This window comes from Corella eumyota, chromosome 6 (genome assembly GCF_963082875.1).
Source record: "Corella eumyota chromosome 6, kaCorEumy4.1, whole genome shotgun sequence".
In the NCBI taxonomy this organism is placed as follows: domain Eukaryota; kingdom Metazoa; phylum Chordata; class Ascidiacea; order Phlebobranchia; family Corellidae; genus Corella; species Corella eumyota.
Genome location: NC_137495.1, coordinates 15,069,879 through 15,093,587, shown reverse-complemented (window position 1 = coordinate 15,093,587; position 23,709 = coordinate 15,069,879). Strand labels below are relative to the sequence as shown.

General features: G+C 33.6%; 2 protein-coding genes, 1 long non-coding RNA gene and 1 pseudogene across 3 annotated transcripts; 1 reads left to right on the top strand and 3 right to left on the bottom strand.

Annotated features, from left to right (window-relative positions):
- The window catches only part of LOC145755960 (MFS-type efflux pump MSMEG_3705-like), a 46,158-nt pseudogene extending 26,644 nt beyond the window's left edge, over positions 1-19,514 (bottom strand).
- LOC145755989 (uncharacterized) lies at positions 5,199-5,810 on the top strand. The gene has a single exon (XM_082572210.1). The coding sequence runs from the start codon at positions 5,199-5,201 to the stop codon at positions 5,808-5,810; it is 612 nt and encodes a 203-aa protein (XP_082428336.1).
- LOC145755242 (lactadherin-like) lies at positions 7,448-10,247 on the bottom strand. The gene is made up of 4 exons (XM_082571469.1): positions 9,989-10,247; positions 9,104-9,241; positions 8,839-9,005; positions 7,448-7,588 (listed from the first exon to the last, which is right to left on the bottom strand). Exons 1-4 carry the CDS (start codon positions 10,245-10,247, stop codon positions 7,448-7,450), a joined length of 705 nt encoding a protein of 234 aa, XP_082427595.1.
- Positions 14,841-18,150, bottom strand: LOC145755991 (uncharacterized). Its single transcript, XR_014284232.1, has 5 exons — positions 17,766-18,150; positions 17,241-17,342; positions 16,602-16,757; positions 15,476-15,684; positions 14,841-14,992 (listed from the first exon to the last, which is right to left on the bottom strand). It is a non-coding gene; the product is annotated as an uncharacterized LOC145755991 (long non-coding RNA).
- Positions 19,515-23,709: the final 4,195 nt, after the last annotated feature.

The window sequence follows — 23,709 nt, the reverse complement described above, 5'->3', positions numbered from 1 at the left end:
TGCCATCAGTGGAAATCAAACTAAGGACCTCAGGTTCTTACTTAAAGATCCTACAACATGCCATCAGTGAAAATCAAACTAAGGACCTTAGGTTCTTACTTAAAGATCCTACAACATGCCATCAGTGGGAATCAAACTAAGGACCTCAGGTTCTTACTTAAAGATCCTACAACATGCCATCAGTGAAAATCAAACTAAGGACCTTAGGTTCTTACTTAAAGATCCTACAACATGCCATCAGTGAAAATCAAACTAAGGACCTCAGGTTCTTACTTAAAGATCCTACAACATGCCATCAGTGGGAATCAAACTAAGGACCTCAGGTTCTTACTTAAAGATCCTACAACATGCCATCAGTGGGAATCAAACTAAGGACCTCAGGTTCTTACTTAAAGATCCTACAACATGCCATCAGTGAAAATCAAACTAAGGACCTCAGGTTCTTACTTAAAGATTCTACAACACGCCATCAGTGGGAATCAAACTAAGAACCTCAGGTTCTTACTTAAAGATGCTACAACATGCCATCAGTGAAAATCAAACTAAGGACCTCAGGTCTTACTTAAAGATCCTACAACATGCCATCAGTGGGAATCAAACTAAGGACCTCAGGTTCTACTTAAATATTATACAACATGCCATCAGTGGGAATCAAACTAAGGACCTCAGGTTCTTACTTAAAGATCCTACAACATGCCATCAGTGGGAATTAAACTAAGGACCTCAGGTTCTACTTAAATATTATACACCATGCCATCAGTGGGAATCAAACTAAGGACTTCAGGTCTTACTCAAGGATACTACAACATGCCATCAGTGGGAATCAAACTAAGGACCTCAGGTTCTTACTTAAAGATGCTACAACATGCCATTAGTGGGAATCAAACTAAGGACCTCAGGTTCTTACTTAAAGATACTACAACATGCCATCAGTGGGAATTAAACTAAGGACCTCAGGTTCTACTTAAAGATCCTACAACATGCCATCAGTGAAAATCAAACTAAGGACCTCAGGTTCTTACTTAAAGATCCTACAACATGCCATCAGTGAAAATCAAACTAAGGACCTCAGGTTCTACTTAAAGATCCTACAACATGCCATCAGTGAAAATCAAACTAAGGACCTCAGGTTCTTACTTAAAGATCCTACAACATGCCATCAGTGAAAATCAAACTAAGGACCTCAGGTTCTACTTAAAGATCCTACAACATGCCATCAGTGAAAATCAAACTAAGGACCTCAGGTTCTTACTTAAAGATTATACAACATGCCATCAGTGAAAATCAAACTAAGGACCTAAAGTTCTTACTTAAAGATCCTACAACATGCCATCAGTGGGAATCAAACTAAGGACCTCAGGTTCTTACTTAAAGATGCTACAACATGCCATCAGTGGGAATCAAACTAAGGACCTCAGGTTCTTACTTAAAGATCCTACATCATGCCATCAGTGGGAATCAAACTAAGGACCTCAGGTTCTTACTTAAAGATCCTACAACATGCCATCAGTGAAAATCAAACTAAGGACCTCAGGTCTTACTTAAAGATCCTACAACATCGAGGCCTCTGATTGGTAGAGGAACAATTCCAGGATCAGAAAACACAGATCTACTATGAGCAAACAACAATGCTAAAACAACCATGTTGAACATTACAGCATGAAATGGGCCCCATAAACTAAAAAATTAATGTTTTTTTATTGTTACAGTGAATGGGACAACCTGTATAAACTTTATTTTTGAAATTTAAGTTGAACAACATTATTTTTTTGTTTATTTATTTATCCTCGATGTGGGAATGTTGACTTCACAACCTAAACATAGAGTAACATTAGTTACCCCGACCCATTATCGAGTTGCCTGTGGCAGTTTGGGATATTATAGATTATAATTGTCCGATATTTATGCTACTGATTAAGTGCTGGCTGAGCAGGAGCCCCACTGTTTACAGCACTCACTTAGGAACGCTACAGCATGAGATCAGTTGAGATTGAACCCAGGACTTCTTGTAGTGAACATTGTACTTAAAATTAGTTTTTTCCTTTTACAATAAAAGTATTTACGTGATTCGAAAAATGACAAAAAAATTAAAACATAAATTATAATGTTTATATTTAAAAAAAATCCAATTTATTAATAAGCAATACAAACCAACCTTCCAGATAGTGATGTCATAACAATGTGTTGTATGATCACATAATCAGCATAAATCACTAAAAAGTACGTGAAAATAACACAAAAAATACCACATGGGTCTTTATGGAACACCATTACATGAGTTTTCTGAAAAAATACAATTTTATTAAAAGTTTTACCCATTCAAGATCGCATTTTTTTGTATATATCTTTATCCTCAATGTGGGAAAGTCAAATGTGCGCTTTAACATAGAGTAACATCAGTTACTTAGACCCATTATCGAGTTGTCTGTGGCAGTTTGGGATATTATAGATTATAATTGCCCGATAATTATGCTGCTGATTAAGTGCTGGCTCAACAGAAGTTTATAGCAGCTTACTAAAGGGCGCTACAGCATGAGAGCAGTGGGGATTAAACCTAGAACTTCATGTTCTCTGCGCATATCGAGCATTAACATTTTTAAGACACCAATTAACAAGATTTTTTATTTAGTACTAAAATGAATGCGGAACAGACGGAACATACAAGGAAAGATAAGGGTAAGGTTATAGAAATTCCGCCCTTTCCGCATTCATAAACTTGGTGGACGACCCTTATAGAGCTCTAAGCTTTAAAGTGTTTATTTACTTTGCTACGTTAACAGATTTCTTTATTTCAGAATAAATTCTAAAAACTTGCAAAAAAATTATTAAAAATCGAGAATTTCGTTTACGGAAATAATTAACGGAAAGAAACGTGGAATCCCAGCGCTTCCAACTTTTTTAACATCATTAATACAAAAAGTATCTGCTCATACTCTTCGAAAATTTAAAAAACGACTTTTTACCTAAATTTAGGTAGAGCTGACTTTTAGGAAAGATATGTAACATATTTAGAGCATGAGATTTTCTTAAAATAGCATTTCAAGGCACAAGATTTTAGTAAAAGGTTATTAAAAAGTTAAATCAGGACATGAGTTCTTTTTTCATAATGATGCACACTATAAGGCTAATAATAAAGATGCTACAACATGCCATCAGTGGGAATCAAACTAAGGACCGCACGTTTTTACCTTAGGATACTATTACATGCCATCAGTGGGGTTCAAACTAAAGACCTCAGGTTCTACTTAAAGTTGCTACAACATGCCATCAGTGAAAATCAAACTAAGGACCTCAGGTTCTTACTTAAAGATGCTACAACATGCCATCAGTGAAAATCAAACTAAGAACCTCAGGTCTTACTTAAAGATCCTACAACATGCCATCAGTGGGAATCAAACTAAGGACCTCAGGTTCTACTTAAATATTATACAACATGCCATCAGTGGGAATCAAACTAAGAACCTCAGGTTCTTACTTAAAGATGCTACAACATGCCATCAGTGAAAATCAAACTAAGAACCTCAGGTCTTACTTAAAGATCCTACAACATGCCATCAGTGGGAATCAAACTAAGGACCTCAGGTTCTACTTAAATATTATACAACATGCCATCAGTGGGATTCAAACTAAGGACCTCAGGTTCTACATAAAGATGCTACAACATGCCATCGGTGGGAATTAAACTAAGGACCTCAGGTTCTACTTAAAGATCCTACAACATGCCATCAGTGGGAATTAAACTAAGGACCTAAAGTTCTTACTTAAAGATCCTACAACATGCCATCAGTGGGAATCAAACTAAGGACCTCAGGTTCTTACTTAAAGATCCTACAACATGCCATCAGTGGGAATCAAACTAAGGACCTTAGGTTCTTACTTAAAGATCCTACAAACATGGCATCAGTGGGAATCAAACTAAGGACCTCAGGTTCTTACTTAAAGATCCTACAACATGCCATCAGTGGGAATCAAACTAAGGACCTTAGGTTCTTACTTAAAGATCCTACAACATGCCATCAGTGGGAATCAAACTAAGGACCTAAAGTTCTTACTTAAAGATGCTACAACATGCCATCAGTGGGAATCAAACTAAGGACCTCAGGTTCTTACTTAAAGATCCTACAACATGCCATCAGTGGGAATCAAACTAAGGACCTCAGGTTCTTACTTAAAGATCCTACAACATGCCAGCAGTGGGAATCAAACTAAGGACCTTAGGTTCTTACTTAAAGATCCTACAACATGCCATCAGTGGGAATCAAACCCAGGATCTCAGGTTCTTACTTAAAGATCCTACAACATGCCAGCAGTGGGAATCAAACTAAGAACCTCAGGTTCTTACTTAAAGATGCTACAACATGCCATCAGTGGGAATCAAACTAAGGACCTCAGGTCTTACTTAAAGATCCTACAACATGCCATCAGTGGGAATCAAACTAAGGACCTTAGGTCTTACTCAAAGATGCTACAACATGCAATCGGTGGGAATTAAACTAAGAACCTCAGGTTCTTACTTAAAGATTATACAACATGCCATCAGTGGGAATCAAACTAAGAACCTCAGGTTCTTACTTAAAGATGCTACAACATGCCATCAGTGAAATACAACATGCCATCAGTGAAAAAAAAAATGTAACTTAAAGTAATGATAACAAAATGGAAGGAAGCGCACCAAAAGGCTACATAAAAAAGGAAAAAGGCAAAACGCACCGATACGCGTGCGCAATAAAACACACAAGCTTCGATAACAATAATGTTTACGCCACATAACCCCCCTCAGAAGCGTCGTAAATACACAAAAAAATAGCAATAACAGTTAAATCAAATAAAAATGTTTGTATTAGATCTTTTTGGGTCTACCACGACCAATATGTTTGGTTACTTGGATCGGCTGAGTGGGATCCGCGTGCACCGGTTTCAAACGATCCACCGAAACTATTTGTTTGTTGGCACCCATTTCTAATTCAAAAGTTTTTGGGCCACGTTTTAAAACTAAATACGGTCCTTGGTATGGTGCGGTAAGTGGCGGTCGATGTGAATCCTTACGAACGAAAACGTATTTGCAAGTTTTTAAGCTGGGGGGAAAATTTGTTATCATTACTTTAAGTTACAAAATAAGAAGCACGATATTGTAGAATCGTTTAACTTTGATTACTACATTGGTGACCCCGACGCTTAGAAACGTAATTTCTAAGAAAATGAAAGAAGAAAATGCCGTTGCGCTTAAGTTACCAAACTTTTGGTCGTCCCATCCTCGAGTTTGGTTCCAACAAGCTGAAGCACAGTTTGAATTGCGAAATATTGTTACCGACCAAACAAGATATTTATACGTTGTGTCTGCATTAGACCAGGACACCGCACTTCGTCTTATTGAATTCCTGGAAGATCCGCCAACCACTGGAAAGTATGACGCTCTCAAACAGCGTCTTCTCGGAACATTTAGCCTTTCTCCACAAGAAAGGGCGTCGAGAATTCTAAACATGCCTACTTTAGGGGATCGTAAACCTTCTGAATTAATGGACGAAATGTTGGCTCTTTTAGGAAATCACAAATCTTGTTTCCTTTTTCAACATATATTTTTGCAGCTTCTACCTGAAGACGTGCGTGTGGTTTTAGCCGACAGTAACTTTGAAGATATGCGTAAACTTGCGCAACGTGCACATGCAATCTTGCTAACAAAAAGCGCCTCTTCTTTTTCTTCTTATGCGGTATCTAAAACTGATTCTAAAAAAATTCTTTGTTTTTACCATCGTCGATTTGGTAAAAATGCTAAGAAATGTATCCCACCATGTCAATATTCGGAAAACTAGAAAGCCGGTTGTTGTCTGTAGCAGCAACCGGCAAGCATAGTAACCTGTTTTTCCTGGACGACAAAATATCTAAAATAAAATTCTTAGTTGATTCTGGGGCCGAAATAAGTGTTATTCCACCAACAAGATATGAACGCTACAAGAAAAACAAAGAAAACCCTCTAATCGCTGCTAATGGTGGAAAAATACAAACTTATGGTTCAAAAATCATTCATTATTAGGTGCTGACTTTATTCGCGAACATTCCTTGGTTGTAGATTTAAAAGGCCGGAAGCTTTTTAATATTTCAAAACCAACTTTCTCACAAATAAATTCATCATATGACAAGTTGATAAAAGAATTTCCTGATATAACAACACCACGTTTTAATGAAGGTACTATCAAACATAAAGTCCAGCATTACATCCCAACAACTGGCCCTCCGGTGCATGCTCGAGCGCGACGATTGTCGCCAGAAAAAGGGAAAAAGGCAAAACGCACCGATACGCGTGCGCAATAAAACACACAAGCTTCGATAACAATAATGTTTACGCCACAACAAACTGTTTTTAGTTGTTGGTTGTTTACATGAATATAAAATTCTGGCTAATTCTTACGGAAATAAACTCAGAATTTCAGTAATGTCTAAATCCATGTTTATTAAGTGGCGCCCGTTCAGCAGAACGGAATTGCCTAACTGTTTAAAACGAACATTTGCATTTAATAAAAAGCAGAAATGAATTGTTGAAAAAATGATTCAATACCAGAAAAACGATGTTAGAGTTCCCATGTAAAAAGAGTTGTTAAATAACCCGCAAATTCGATAAACGAGTTATAGTTAAAAGCATTGAAACTTATTATTTAAATAGGGAGGAAAAATACGTCAAAGCTTGTCAGCAAATAAATAACAATTTCATTTTAAATCAACATCAAAAACTATTTGTTTATAAAATTAAAAGTTAGCTTATGCGGATTTATCCAAAATAAGTTACAATTGTGGCACTAATAGAGCCAATACCTTCTTTGTTTGACCCAGTTACACCGATGTAGCTAATTGTTTGCTTGCTGGTCCGCAAATTAGTAGTAATCGTAACAGCACTTACTTTTTGTTCAACCTCGTCTTCTAATCCTTTCCACACCTCTGTTTTAAGAGCAGGTAGTATTGTGCGGGATGGTATTTTAAACCTGGGCCCTAGAACTTATATAAGGTTTCTAAAACCTTCGTCATTTAAAACATTTCGTCAATGAAAATAGCTGCAAATTTTTAGTATTATAACTTCTTTTGTTGCCTGCCACTTTAAATAACTAATTTACATTTATTACACATTGCTTTACTTTCACTATCTTTGATTACAGTCTTTACCAAATATTAGACCTACGATTTGACATCGCAGTAACTGTTCACTTGAAAATAAATAGGAAATTTAAATATTACTACTATAGACTTTGTTACATTATGTTTATTCACACATTTAATAAACCCAACTATTACAGCCTTAACATTTTAGTACATTTACAGAATTTTATTTTTTGTAAGATTTAATTAATATAACACGGATTATTTGTTCAAAATTATAAAATTAATTAGTTTACAAGTTTACTAAAGAATTTTAATTCACAACTAGGAATTAAAATAATTAACCGAAAGAAATATATGATTAATAGCAAGATAAAAGCTCCATGCGAAGATGGGGACTACCATACCAGGTTTGTGGATACAATCGAACATAGCGAGCACTTATAGGTTGAGGAAAGTTGTTCAACTTGTGACTATTTCTATCTTCATTACCAACAAAGACCTTTAAAAAGATTTAATATAATATTTAACGTAATAATATTCAGGTTTAAGATATTAATTATTTAAATTTTATAACTTTTTTAATCGCGCGTTGTTCATCGCTTCACATTTAACTTAAAGGGACTGCAACATGCAAAATTAAAATGTCTATAAAGGGCATTGTGACGTGTTTGACAGCCCCTGATTACAATCTAAATGGCTTATTTCCTGCCCAAAAGTTACGGATTTTTGCTATTTTAAATAAAAAAATGTTACGACGATGCTTAAATTTAAGTTATCGATTTTATATTTAAGTTGTGCATAATTTAAGCATTCGTGTTGACACTGGTTTTTAGGGAGCTAGAACAGCGTCCATAGCAACGTGATATAAATACGTTCCATGTCTTGTAAAAAACAGTTTTATGGACATAAATCACAACCACAAAATCAAATGTAGCATGCACTTAAAAAAACTGTTTTTAATTAACACTAAGGCTAAAAAGAATGCTGTTTTAAGTAAGTTAGGTACTATAAACTACTTTCCAAGCTACTTCGTACGCTGGGACCAAAGTAGCTACGTTCGGCCTTAAGAAAACAGTAGATTATAACTTGCGTTAAATTATAAACTCACAACTTATTTACTACTTGGAAAAAACATAAAAACGTCTTTCAACAAGTAGTAAACCCCAATTGTGGCTAAAAGTGTAAGTGATAGTCAGCACTGGAAAATAATAAAACTGAAATACAAAATCGGTAAAAAATTGTGATCCAGTTTAGCCTTAGAACCTGCAGGATTTAAAAAAACATCAATATTGCTATATTGGACATGTTTTAATAAAAAAACGTTTTTCCAGTCAAACAACGACTGAAGACCGAGTACAAACATAAGAAAAACCCACATAATTATTTTCACACCGGTTCGCGGGATTTTTACAATGTCAATTTTTAAAATTACAAAACTTTAGATTAATAAAAAATTCAAAAACTGTCGCAGACCCTTTATTGTTAAAAACGACGCATAATTAAGTTTTGTAACAAGCTATGACGTCACAAAACAATTAGAATGGGGATTGCTTAAACAATGGTTTGCTTGGTTATTATTATCTAGCTTGTAAACAACACACAACTTTTAAAAACAAGTTTTGGTGATTTTAATTAAAACATTTTTAATAAAATAAACTTTTTAAATTAATGAACACCAATTAATTAAAAACTGTTTCTAAACTTTAATAAGTTAAACAAAATAAATTTTCGTTTTAAATTTAAGCTTACCAGATCATTTCCATTATTTTGGATGAACCGCATATCTGATGTACTGGACCCATAAGATATCTTAAAGCTGGTGACCCACCAAGAACCAAAGTAACCTCCTTGTGTCACAACTCCTGTCACTCGAGTTGATGTCTTGAGGTCAATTTGGATCCATTCCCCAACCCTGTCTATTAATTAAAATAAAACAATGTTAATGTTTATTTTCCACTAATTACAAAAGTTGTGAAACTTTATTATAAGATAGAAAATAATTCCAACAACTCACCTTGTTTAGGATTCCAACCAAGGGTATGAGCATCCAACCTAGCTTTATGTGGTGTGAAGTGGCTGCTATAATAAGAACTAGCTGTGATGTCACTATCCGGTATTCTTCCATCTTTTAAGCCAAGTCCACATACACTAGCTATAAATATTTAGGTTTATTTAGAATTAATCTTATAAGTTGGCATGATTTAGCTTAACTCTTAAATATTTAAATTGTAAAATTAAATATTACAAAATGTTGATAAATTGTTATATTGTCTGCTTACTGTTAGAACTTCGTAACTCAAAATTTGACAACAAATATAAATTTAGCGGAATTTAAAAAATGATTTTATTTGTAATTAAAAATATCTTTTTATTTATTTATTATTTGATTTTTGGCCTTTAAATAACCTTGTATTTGAAGTAAACAGATCGAGAGGTTTTGTTAACATACAAATGTTATTTAATTAAAACTGGTTGCGATTTAAAAAAACACCGAAAATTTTAATTTATAAACAGAAGAAATTTCAGCAGATATTAAAAAATACAAATTCTAAAAGCTGCGTTTTCTTGGGCACAGATTCCATAAGACATTTTGAGTTATTTAAATTAAAAGTTTATTTAATTAAAACTGACATTATAACTTAACATCGTTTATTAATATAATAACTAAATATCTATGATAAAATTAATTTTACAGATAAGTTTTAGCACTTTAAAAATGCCACTGTATTAAGTATACTTGTTTATATAAGGAACAATGTTAATAAACCACACAAAATATACTTGCAAGGTTTAAAAAGTTATTTAATTGTCTTAAAATTGTTTTTATTTTGGTTTTGAGGTTCTAACAGTAAGCCGATGATATTATCATTATTTAACAAATGTAAAGTAACCAAAATACCTTTTATTTGGGGGAGAATTTTTGCTATCTCCGACACGACCTCCCCATCGCAAGAACACTCTCCGTTGGGGCCAATTTCACCTCTCAAACCTTGCTCCCCCTTCGCTCCAGCTGGTCCAAGCTTACCTGGTCTCCCTTGGGTTGATCTTAGCTCCCTGAAAGCGGGACTATCGGGGCTTGCATTAAAACAAACTTGTTTTTTTCTGGATGCAGCTAAGCATAACCAGAAGCACAAAAACATAAATATTTTCAAACTCATTTCGGCAAGTTTTAAGTTACAATTGTTTTATTCTAAACTCATTTAACAAGCTAGTTATAATTTTGTTATTAATATTTATCACAAATAATTGAAAATAACTTTCCGTCTGTTCCGACATTTTTGTATCAAAACACGCAGGTACCAAAACGCACCAAAAATTATATCTTGATTAATTTTTAAATCGGCTGTAATTTAAAATTAAAAAAACTTTTTTAAACGAGATATGACGACACTATGACGTAACAATGATAGCAACGCTGCATTAAAATACTTATTTGAATTGTTGTCTAACAAGATTTGACGCTATAGTTTAATTGTGATGTCATAATCTACTAAAGTAACGACAAAGCCCGCTATAGTTAAATTGCAATGTCATAATCTACTAAAGTGACGACAAAGCCCGCTATAGTTAAATTGTGATGTCATAAACTACTAAAGTGACGTTAAAGCCCGCTATCGGAGCCGCAAAGCGAGTCAGCTATTGTGGCATGCAACGAGGTTCCCCATAACAGCGTTAAAAATGTGAAACGTTTCAAGATTGTGCCAGTTAAAGTGTGGGGCAACAATCAAAGTAATTTTGTGAACGCTTTTCTGGATGACGGTTCAGATACAATTATTTGTACTGCAAGCCTTGCAGAAGCACCCGTCTTTAATCCGTTTATAAAAAGGTTTTTGAGACTAAAATCTTCAAAAAAAAAATATTCTAAAAACCAACATATGTCAATAACGTAACAACCAATAAAAACTTTTATATATACTGTACTTTATGCAAAATTTTATTTTGAATATCGGTAAAATATGGTCTTACGCTGACTTTATTCACGGGAATTTCATCGCCGACTCCCCGCCGTTTTTTTGCAGAACGAATCTTCTGGCAACTCTTTAAACGTTTTATTCTTTCTGTCTTAGTATATAAATCTATATACATTAACACGGGCAATAACTAATAACATATTTATGCACATTCTTCATTGTAAAAAATGATAAATTAATGCTTTTTCTTCAAATATTGTTTAGAAATACGGCCCTATTTCGCAAAATACGTGATATCATAAGGCATCGTCTTGCGTCACCTAAAAGCGCGCCCTTTCAAATTATTTTTTTATAGGTTTTAGTTTGTAAAATTAAAAAATAAATTGACACGGGAAAAGAAAGATAACATGTTCTTGCACATTATTCTTTAAAAAAACTATTAATTTACTGCTTATTTTATTTCAAATACTGTCTAAAAAACTGTATAGGAATACGCGAAAATAAAATCTTTCGCGGTAATTAAAATGCAAAATCCCCGCTGTTCTAAAAAAAATCTTCGGGCTGAAGTGTCTGGTTACCTTTTTGGTCAGTTCGCTGGACGTAAAAACTCATAAAAAAGTAAGGCCGAAGTAAGGTTTAACATACAATTAGACTTTCGCTTTTATACTTAATTTGTTGATTAAATACTTTGTAGTTTGTGTTTCGTATCATATAGTTTGTGTCGCATTTTTGTTTTAATTGAGTGTGGCCTTCTTATCGATGCCCATCTTTACAGCGTACTCTATTGGGGTTTAATAATTGTTTAAGTCATAGTAGGAGTTTATTAGATCCTACATTATTCAAGATATAAACTGCAGTCAACTAATCAAAAATTTTCGCCAGATTCATCTCGCGGTGCTGCGATTTTTTAAAATTATTCCTCCTTTCTAGTTATATACCCCATGAACCACCTCTGTTATCTACACTTCAAAAATAAAATATAATCTGACAACAACCTTACGTTAAAATAAAATTAAAATGTACGACCCTGAACCCCACTGTTTAAAAATAAGTTTTGTTTATAAATTCTGGTATTTTTTCGTAAAGTTATTCTATATATACCTTACACACTTTAGCCTAGCAATCAAAATGCGATCCCAGCAAAAGAACACTCGTTTATAAATGCTGATTTGAAACAGGTAGAAAAAGGCAATCTTTAAATTAAGGAGAATTAGTCACAAGTTTTTTTTGAATATATCTTTATCCTCGATGTGGGAAGATCGATTGCGCGAACAAAACATAGAGTTACCCAGTTTCGAGTTGCATTAAGCAGTTTGGGATAATATAGAGATTATAATTTCCCGATAATTATGCTGCTGATTAAGTGCTGACTCAGCAGGAGTTTATACCGTTTATAGCACTTTACTCGAGGGCGCTACAGCATAAGAGCAGTGGGGATTGAACCCACGACCTCTTGGTGGTGTAGCAAATGTTCTTACCACTACACCACGCTGCCAAATGTTTAATAATTACCAATAATTATTATTTTTTTAAATTAATTAAACCCCCCCCCAAAAAAAATTGTCCTGTTGCTAGGACATCGAACTAAAATTAAAAGCAACAAAATGTAAATAATTTAAAAACCAAACCAACTTTTAAACAACGAAAATTTCAAGTTAATTTTATTACATTTTAAAGCAGTTAGATATCCCATACCAAACAACTTGGTAGTTTACATTAAACTGAGTATTGTCAACATGGTGGTGTCAGCTAAATATGACGCAAAACCTGATGACGAATATTTATTTAAATTGTAAGCGAATATGTTATAAGGTTGTTGAACTTGGTTAATCATTTATAATATCGATAAATGAAACTCGGTAAATACAGCTAGGACAAATATTGATGGCTGAATAACAGGAAGTTCTATTGATGGCTGAATAACATATACGATCACCATTTTGATCGGCACATACCTTTAATAAATTGCATTTTCGAAAAATAATCTCAAAAAATAGATGATATCAATTTTATAGATTTCTAAAATTTTAAAAGAAGTAACAAAAACAAAATATATTTCAGAAATATAAAACAATAATAATTTCTCATAAAATATGGAGTAACTATAAAGTAAGGGAATACAAAATCTTAAAAGTAATAAAAACTGTAAAATTAACATTATTTAAATTTCGGTTTAGTTGATATAAATTAGAAAATAAAAACAGCAAGAATGGCAACAAATAATTTAGGAACTAAAATAACTCACTAGTATAATATTAAAAATAACTTTAAAAAAATTTTGGCAAAAAATTATAAAAAAAATTTCACTAATAAATATTTAATAAAATTAAAATATTGTCATGATAAATTTTTTAAATTTATAAATGTTTAACATAATTCAAAAACTTTAATATTTTTAATTTAAAGTTTCGTTTTATTAACTATCGCTTCACTTTCTTCACAATTATTCGCTTCAATGCTCATGTGCGGTGAACCACGCAGAAGAGAAATTTGAGTCAACAAAAAGAAAAAAGAACCTGAAATTAGAAAAAAGTTTTCGTAAAAACTAAAAAAATAAATTAAACCAAGTTTAAAAATCAAACTATATAAACCAATAAAATATTATTTAAAAAACTTGGCTTTGCTGCTTAGGGTCCTGGGTTCGATTCCCACTGCTCTCAAGCTGTAACGTTATTGAGTAAGGCGTTATAAACGATATAAATTCTGCTAAGCCAGCACTTAATCAGCAGCATAATTATCGGGCAATAATAATCTCTATAATATCCCAAACTGCCACAGGCAACTCGAGACTGGGTCAGGGTAACAAATATACCTCCATGTTTAGGTCGTAAAGTTGACCTTCCCACATCAAGGATAAACAATTATAAAGAAAAAAAACTTACTAGCCAAGTAAAATCCTGGGTAAACGATGTACAGTGCTTCCCTGAAACCTAAAACTTTGATCATAGGTGGTACTATAAGAGGGGCATTCCCTCCAATATTATTGATCACAAAAATAAACATAGCGATCGCTGTCGCGCGTGACTGGGCAGGAAAGAACTCAACCAAAACAGTGAACAAAACTCCGAACCACATTTCCGCTGTGTTTTAAATAAAATTTGATTACAATAAAGTCATCGAAACTGGGTCGGGGTAACTGTTGTTACTCTTAAAAAAAATGAAACTATTTACCGAATAAATAAGCTCCAAAGAGCGAAATAAAAGCATAAGGCGGAGAAAAGTAAAGAGTTCCCGCCGCTGAGGGCAGGCTATTGCTTGACTAACGACCAAAACCCACAATCTTGTTCGTACACCTAAAAAAATTGATTTAAAATTAAACCCCCACAAAAAAATGGAATATTTCTAAATACAAATCTACAAAATTTGTGATATATTAATAACACTGCCAATTTACACATAATGGGACATTTATATTAACCCCCTTATACCCTATCCCTTCTCTGAAAATAAAACTGTTTTTGTACTTATTTATCCTGGATGTGGGAAGGTCAAATGCACAACCTAAACATAGAGTAACATCAGTTACCCCGACCCGGTCTCAAGTTGACAGTTTGGGATATATTAATTTCTCAATAATTAAGCTGCTGATTAAGTGCTGGCTCAGCAGAAGTTAATATCGTTTATAGCACCTTACTCAAGGGCTCTACAGCATGGAAGCAGTGGGGATCGAACAACAGAACTTATGTAGTAAAGACAAGGGTTTTGACCACTACACCATGCTGCCAACCTTCAATTTATGTCAAAATTTTCAGATAATGCCATTTTCGAAAACTATTTTAGAAAAGTGTCCATTCAGTAAATTGAATTTTTAATAAGATGATCAAAATAAAGATTACCGTATTTAGAAGCAAGTAAATCAGACAAAATTCCACCAGTGATTATCCCAATCGTTCCACCAACGATGGAAGTTAAACTCATCCACAACCCCACCTCTGTGCCGGGGTAATATTGATCAGAATATAACTGACTGTTGTAAGACCAACAAAAACTTGCTGAAAAAATTAAAATTTGATTTAGATTTTGTTATCCTCGATGTGAGAAGGTCAACTTAATGACCTGAACAAAGATGAATATTTGTTACCTTGACCCAGTCTCGAGTTAACTTTAGCAGTTTGGGATATTATTATTATTTTTTGTATATATTTTTATCCTCGATGTGAGAAGGTCGAATGCCCGACTTAAACATAGAGTAACACCAGTTACTCCGACCCAGTCCCAAGTTGCCTGTGGCAGTTCGGGATATTATAGATTATAATTGCCTGATAATTGATTAAGTACTGGCTCAGCAGGAGTTTATAGCTCCTTACTTAAAAGCACTACAGCACGAGAGCAGAAGGGATCGAACCAAAGACGTCATGTAGTAAAGCAAAGTGATCCGACCACTACAGTATGCAGGGTGAGGTTTAAAGTTTGATCCCCAGTTCCGGCATGTTGAAGCACCGACTAAGGATTTTATTCATAAATATAAAACTCACCAGAACGTCTGAATGAAGCCCCAACCAGTAACAATAAGATAGTTGGAGATTTGATAAATCATTTGAAAATTGTCAAAATTGATTTTAACTGGGCAGGAAAGGACTCAACCAAAACAGTGAACAAAACTCCGAACCACATTTCCGGTGTGTTTTAAATAAAATTTGATTACAATAAAGTCATCTCGAAACTGGGTCGGTGTAACTGTTCTCTTAAAAAAATATGAAACTATTTACCAAATAAATAAGCTCCAAAGAGCGAAATAAAAGCATAAGGCGGAGAAAAGTAAAGAGTTCCCGCCGCTAGAGGGCAGGCTATTGCTTGACTAACGACCAAAACCCACAATCTTGTTCGTACAGTCCGGTAGTGTGGCGAACCGGTCATGGCGTCGGTCTACGAGCCGAAAGGTTTCGGGTTCGAGCCGCACCAACGTCACACTATTCGCCCTTGAGCCCGGCGTTTACGGATAGCTCAAAACACGTCATAACAGCACACCCTTCCCCAATAAAAAAATATAAAACCAATCACCTTAAGGTGATAAGGAAAAAAAAAAAAAAAAAAAAAAAAAAATCTTGTTCGTACACCTAAAAAATTAAATTTAAAATTAAACCCCCAAAAAAATGGAATATTTCTAAATGCAAATCTACATAATTTGTGATATATTAATAATACTGTCAATTTACACATAATGGGACATTTATATTAACCCCTTTATATCCTATCCCTTCTCTGAAAATAAAACTGTTTTATTGTACTTATTTATCTTTAACGTGGGAAGGTCGAATGCACAACCTAAACATAGAGTAACATCAGTTACCCCGACCCGGTCTCAAGTTGACAGTTTGGGATATTATAATTGCTCAATAATTAAGCTGCTGATTAAGTGCTGGCTCAGCAGAAGTTAATATCGTTTATAGCGCCTTACTTAAGGGCTCTACAGCATGGAAGCAGTGGGGATCGAACAACGGAACTTATGTAGTAAAGACAAAGGTTTTGACCACTACACCATGCTGCCAACCTTCAATTTATGTCAAAGTTTTCAGATAATGCCATTTTCGAAAACTATTTTAGAAAAGTGTCCATTCAGTAAAATCGAATTTTTAATAATATGATCAAAATAAAGATTACCGTATTTAGAAGCGAGTAAATCAGACAAAATTTCACCAGTGATTATCCCAATCGTTCCACCAACGATGGAAGTTAAACTCATCCACAACCCCACCTCTGTGCCGGGGTAATATTGATCAGAATATAACTGACTGTTGTAAGACCAACAAAAACTTGCTGAAAAAATTAAAATTTGATTTAGATTTTGTTATCCTCGATGTGAGAAGGTCAACTTAATGACCTGAACAAAGATGAATATTTGTTACCTTGACCCAGTCTCGAGTTAACTTTAGCAGTTTGGGATATTATTATTATTTTTTGTATATATTTTTATCCTCGATGTGAGAAGGTCGAATGCCCGACTTAAACATAGAGTAACACCAGTTACTCCGACCCAGTCCCAAGTTGCCTGTGGCAGTTCGGGATATTATAGATTATAATTGCCTGATAATTGATTAAGTACTGGCTCAGCAGGAGTTTATAGCTCCTTACTTAAAAGCACTACAGCACGAGAGCAGAAGGGATCGAACCAAAGACGTCATGTAGTAAAGCAAAGTGATCCGACCACTACAGTATGCAGGGTGAGGTTTAAAGTTTGATCCCCAGTTCCGGCATGTTGAAGCACCGACTAAGGATTTTATTCATAAATATAAAACTCACCAGAACGTCTGAATGAAGCCCCAACCAGTAACAATAAGATAGTTGGAGATTTGATAAATCATTTGAAAATTGTCAAAATTGATTTTAACACCGACTGCTTTTCTAAATAATAAAATTTATAACCAGGTTTATAAATAGCTTAGTTAAAAATATAGTTTGCAAAATAGGCCAAATAACTTTTAAACATTTCTCCAAAAAAAAGAGAAATTTTACGGCAGACTTAAAAAACACAATTTTTATAATAAAAACGGCAGCATGGTGTAGTGGTAAGAACAGTTGCTACACCACACATAAGGTCGTGAGTTCAATCCCCACTGCTATTATGCTGTAGAACCCTTAAGTAAGGTGTTATAAACGGTGTGAACACCTGCTGAGCCAACACTTAATCAGCAGATTAATTATCGGACAAATATATTGAATAATATCCAAAACTGCCAAAGTCAACTCTATGTTTAGGTCGTGAGATCGATCGAATTACAGAAAACGGGTTCATTTATTAAACATTTTATCAAAAGTATTAAATACCAAAGTCGGTCTCATATTTGTTATTGTCTTCAGCTTGTTCTATAATTTTACGTTCCGGTTCTTTGACAGAGAAATATAAAATAATCGCCATAATTATGCCTGGAGCTCCAGCTATAAAGTAACACCAACGCCAGCTCTAAGAAAAAATTAACAAAAGATTAGTTAAAAATCAATTCAAAACAATAAAATTAATTTTTTTGGGGTTGATTTGATAAAAAAACCTAAAAATAAATTGTTCAAAAATAGGGTAGGCTACTACGTTATGAGAGTAGTAGGAATCGAACCCAAGTTCTCATATAGTAAAGCCAAGTGTTCTGACTACTACACCGCACTGTCGTTCAAAAAATATTTAAAATATTTTCACCATTTCCAAGAACAAATTTAAAATAACTCATCGCAAAAGCTCGAACTTTCTGTGAGAAAATGTCGGCCACCAAACTTGAGGTAAGAGGAGTACAGGCCGACTCTCTGAGAAAAAAAGGTTTAGGTTTTTAAGAGAATTTATTATACATACAAAAAATTGGATATTATTAAGGTTTGTTAAGACCCTAGCATAAGAGCAGTGGGAATTGAACACAGAACCTTATGTAGTGATGCCAAGTGCTCTTACCACTACACCATGCTTCACCCACAAATTTAGTTAAAAATAATAACTGGTACAAAAAACTTTTTTTTTTAAATATTTTTTTACTGAAACAAACTTTAAACTCACCCTGCCCCAAAACCAACTCTCAGCAAAGCTAACAACCAATAAGTGTCGGCAAATCCGGTGGTAAAAGTCATTACCGAGTAAAAGAAAACACTTGCAGATAATATCTGGATTCTAAACCATAAAATAAAAAGAATTTTATAAAAGTTAATTCAAAATTTAAATATTAAAAAGCAAAATAAATAAAAAAAAGTTTTAAAAGATTTTAGGTTTGCATAGAAAATGGAGTTACTGACATTTTACCAAAAACTATATGCCCAAAAACACCATTTTACTAACTGGGTCAGAGTAAATGATGTTACTCTATATTTAGGTCGTAAAGTTGACCTTTCCACATTGAGGATAAATAAATATAAAAAATAGTCGGTTATCAACCTGTTATATTTATCGCCAACAATTCCCATTACAACTCCCATAACAGTAAAAATGGCAATAAATATTGGACCAGCAAGAACTTGGTATTCTATTCCCTGGCCTGAGTAATTCCATTCACAATATATCGTTCCATTCAATCCCATCTAAAAAATTAAGAATATTAATAATTTACTTTGTTAGTTATCATGTTGTAGCATCTTTGAGTAAGACCTGAGATCCTGGGTTTGATTCCTACTACTAGCATGTTGTAGCATCCTTGAGTAAGAACTGAAATCCTGGGTTTGATTCCCACTGCTGGCATGTTGTAGCATCCTTAAGTAAGACATGAGATCCTGGGTTTGATTCCTACTACTAGCATGTTGTAGCATTTTTGAGTAAGACCTGGGGTTCTTTAATTGATTCCCAATAAAATAATATTAGCATGCAAAATTAACAACTACTCACTGTGTTGAATTCTTCACATCTCTGCATTTTGTGTTTGACAGTTTTTCAACATTTATGTCCAAGGTCAAACAAGCCATGTCTCCAAAATGAACGTCCTGTGCCATTTCCTTTGAGGTGACACCGATCATAAAATGACCCAACTCCCCAAACCCATAACACAACATTAGGATTGTTATACAATACCAATGATACATGGGCTCCCCTTTAAATGTTTTAACCATTTTGAAATTGTTTTCCTAATGTTAAAGTAAACTGAATTTAAATTCTGTTAAAAAATATTTTTATATTTATTAATTAGTGATGCGGAAAGGTCGACTTGACAACTTAAAAAAAGCTGCTGATTAAGTGCTGGCTCAGCAGAAGTTCATACCGTTTATAGCACCTTACTTAAGAGCGCTACAGCATGGAAGCAATGAGGATCGAACCCAGGACTCTCATGTAGTGAAGCCAAGTGTTCTGACCACTACACCATGCTGCCATTATTACAGTATATATAATTTTAAAATTTGATAAATAAAAATTGTTCGTTATTTGTTTAAATATTAATAAAATAATAAAAACATTATTCAGCAAAAAAGATTTAATTTATGCCTAAAATTAACTTAAAATTTTATCCAGAATATATCAGCTAACGCAAACAATTTTGGCAAATATTGCCAGACCATAACTTTTCTGATTTTTTTAACTTAAATATATCTTAACATTTCTTTGTTTTTACTTTATAATTTGCTCAATTAATCTAAAAACATCTGTTTTTGGTCTGTTTACAAAATCACATTTCCTCAACGCGATGTCAACAAAAAGTTGAAGTAGTTACTCATATACGGCGTACGAAAAATGTCACCACTTTTTAAATATTCATTGCAAGAAAGTGGACTTTATAGGATCCAATGTATAATGCTATACATTTGACCCTAGTGCGAGTTGAAATGAGTTCAACGGGTTGCATAATCAAAAGAGAATTATTTATGATTAAATACGTTCTGATTCTTTGGAGAAACAATAAACTCAAATGGAACGGGCAGCGGCGATAATTAACAATACATTTTCTTCGTTAAATCACCTGCCCAAACGCCAAAAACAGAATATTCTCAAACGCACGAAAAGATGGTAATCAATGTTCAACAAAAACTGTCAATAAAACCCATCTAAAATCATGAACAGAACAACATTTTAATCAGCGCCTTTTTGGTGCTATAAAGAACAAACCAAGAAAAGGATTAAACCCAAAGCAGCCCTCGACTCATTAAAAACTCGTACGTCAATCACCACCCGTCAGGCACAACAACATTTCGGGTATATAAACCCAAAAATATTCCAAAATAATAACGAGATAAATAAAATATTGTCCGACGGCTGCGGCGACAAAAGGGGAAAAATTGGTATCTGAGAAACTTGAGATGCAGTAGAATAATTACTGATCTAGGTTACTTAGTATACCGGTCTCTACCCGGACGTAGACTCGCAGCCATGACATTATATGGCACAGTTATCGTATAATGTTAGTTGTACCAATATTGTATTTAGTAACAAGTTTAACGCCCTTTTATAGAGTAATGTAACTTTTATTGTAAATGTATAAAGTTAGATGTATTATGTAGTTTTATTTAGCGTTTTTCACGTTTGTTTGTTGTTTTAATATAATCCGTCACCACAAGAGTTATTAGTGATCTGACAACAGATAAACAATTTAGTTTAGCGGTAATACATAAATTAACCTTCCGATCAGGAGTCTTAGACATTACCAAACCAATTAATAACCAGTTTATAATAATGATAGATATAAGTTTGATAATATTAAACTGTTATAATTAAATAATTGACAACAAGTCCTACAACACTTTTACTTATTCACACGTTTGTTTAAATATTTAACCGTAATATTCAGTATCATTTACAAGAACTAAAAACAATTTTACCAGCGCGGAAATAAAGCGCTGTAAAAGTTTATGGAAATCTATGTGGTTAAGGCATGTAAAGTGCGTGTTTATTTGTGACGTAAAATTAAATGTGATGTAATTACCGATCTGCCGATTTTGGACCTTGATCGGGTGATCGCAAAATACCTTCAAAAATCGGCGATTTACGATCACCATTTTGATCGGCACATCACTATTAATAATTTGCATTTTCGAAAAATAATCTTAAAAAATAGATGATATCAATTTTATAGTTTTCTAAAATTTTAAAAGAAGTAACAAAAACAAAATATATTTCAGAAATATAAAACAATAATAATTTCTCATAAAATATGGAGTAATTATAAAGTAAGGGAATACAAAATCTTAAAAGTAATAAAAACTGTAAAATTATTTAAATTTCTGTTTATTTGATATAAATTAGAAAATAAAAACAGCAAGAATGGCAACAAATAATTTAGAAACTAAAATAACTCACTAGTAAAATAATAAAAATAACTTTAAAAAAATTTTGGCAAAAAATTATAAAAAAAATTTCACTAATAAATATTTAATAAAATTAAAAAATTGTCATGATAAAAATTTTTTAAATTTATAAATGTTTAAAATAATTCGAAAACTTTTTTTTAATTTAAAGTTTCGTTTTATTAACTATTGCTTCACTTTCTTCACAATTATTCGCTTCAATGCTCATGTGCGGTGAACCACGCAGAAGAGAAATTTGAGTCAACAAAAAGAAAAAAGAACCTAAAATTAGAAAAAAGTTTTCGTAAAAACTAAAAAAATAAATTAAACCAAGTTTAAAAATCAAACTATATAAACCAATAAAATATTATTCAAAAAACTTGGCTTTGCTGCATGAGGTCCTGGGTTCGATTTCCACTGCTCTCAAGCTGTAACGTTATTGAGTAAGGTGCTATAAACTCCTGCTAAGCCAGCACTTAATCAGCAGCATAATTATCAGGCAATTATAATCTATAATATCCCAAACTGCCAAAGTTAACTTAAAACTAGGTCAGGGTAACATATATACCTCCATGTTTAGGTCGTAAAGTTGACCTTCCCACATTGAGGATAAATAATTATTAGAAAAAAAAACTTACTAGCCAAGTAAAATCCTGGGTAAACGATGTACAGTGCTTCCCTGAAACCTAAAACTTTGATCATAGGTGGTACTATAAGAGGGGCATTCCCTCCAATATTATTGATCACAAAAATAAACATAGCGATCGCTGTCGCGCGTGACTGGGCAGGAAAGAACTCAACCAAAACAGTGAACAAAACTCCGAACCACATTTCCGCTGTGTTTTAAATAAAATTTGATTACAATAAAGTCATCTCGAAACTGAGTCGGGGTAACTGTTGTTACTCTTAAAAAAATATGAAACTATTTACCGAATAAATAAGCTCCAAAGAGCGAAATAAAATCATAAGGCGGAGAAAAGTAAAGAGTTCCCGCCGCTAGAGGGCAGGCTATTGCTTGACTAACGACCAAAACCCACAATCTTGTTCGTACACCTAAAAAAATTTGATTTAAAATTAAACCCCCAAAAAAATGGAATATTTCTAAATACAAATCTACATAATTTTTGTTATATAAATAAAACTGCCAATTTACATATAATGGGACATTTATATTAACCCCCTTACACCCCATCCCTTCTCTGAAAATAAAACTGTTTTATTGTACTTATTTATCTTTAACGTGGGAAGGTCGAATGCACAACCTAAACATAGAGTAACATCAGTTACCCCGACCCGGTCTTAAGTTGACAGTTTGGGATATTATAATTGCTCAATAATTAAGCTGCTGATTAAGTGCTGGCTCAGCAGAAGTTAATATCGTTTATAGCACCTTACTCAAGGGCTCTACAGCATGGAAGCAGTGGGGATCGAACAACAGAACTTATGTAGTAAGGACAAGGGTTTTGACCACTACACCTTGCTGCCAACCTTCAATTTATGTCTAAATTTTCAGATAATGCCGTTTTCGAAAACTATTTTTGAAAAGTGTCCATTCAATAAAATCGATTTTTTAATAATAAAATCAAAATAAAGATTACCGTATTTAGAAGCGAGTAAATCGGACAAAATTCCACCAGTGATTATCCCAATCGTTCCACCAACGATGGAAGTTAAACTCATCCACAACCCCACCTCTGTGTCGGGTTAATATTGATCAAAATATAACTGACTGTTGTAAGACCAACAAAAACTTGCTGAAAATATTAAAATTTGATTTAGATTTTGTTATCCTCGATGTGGGAAGGTCGACTTCATGACCTGATCATAGATGAATATTTGTTACCCCGACCCAGTCTCAAGTTAACTTTAGCAGTTTGGGATATTATTATTATTTTTTTGTATATATCTTTATCCTCGATGTGGGAAAGTCGAATGCGCGACTTAAACATAGAGTAACACAAGCTACTCCGACCCAGTCTCGAGTTGCCTGTGGCAGTTTAGAATCTTACTGATTATAATTGCCCGATAAATA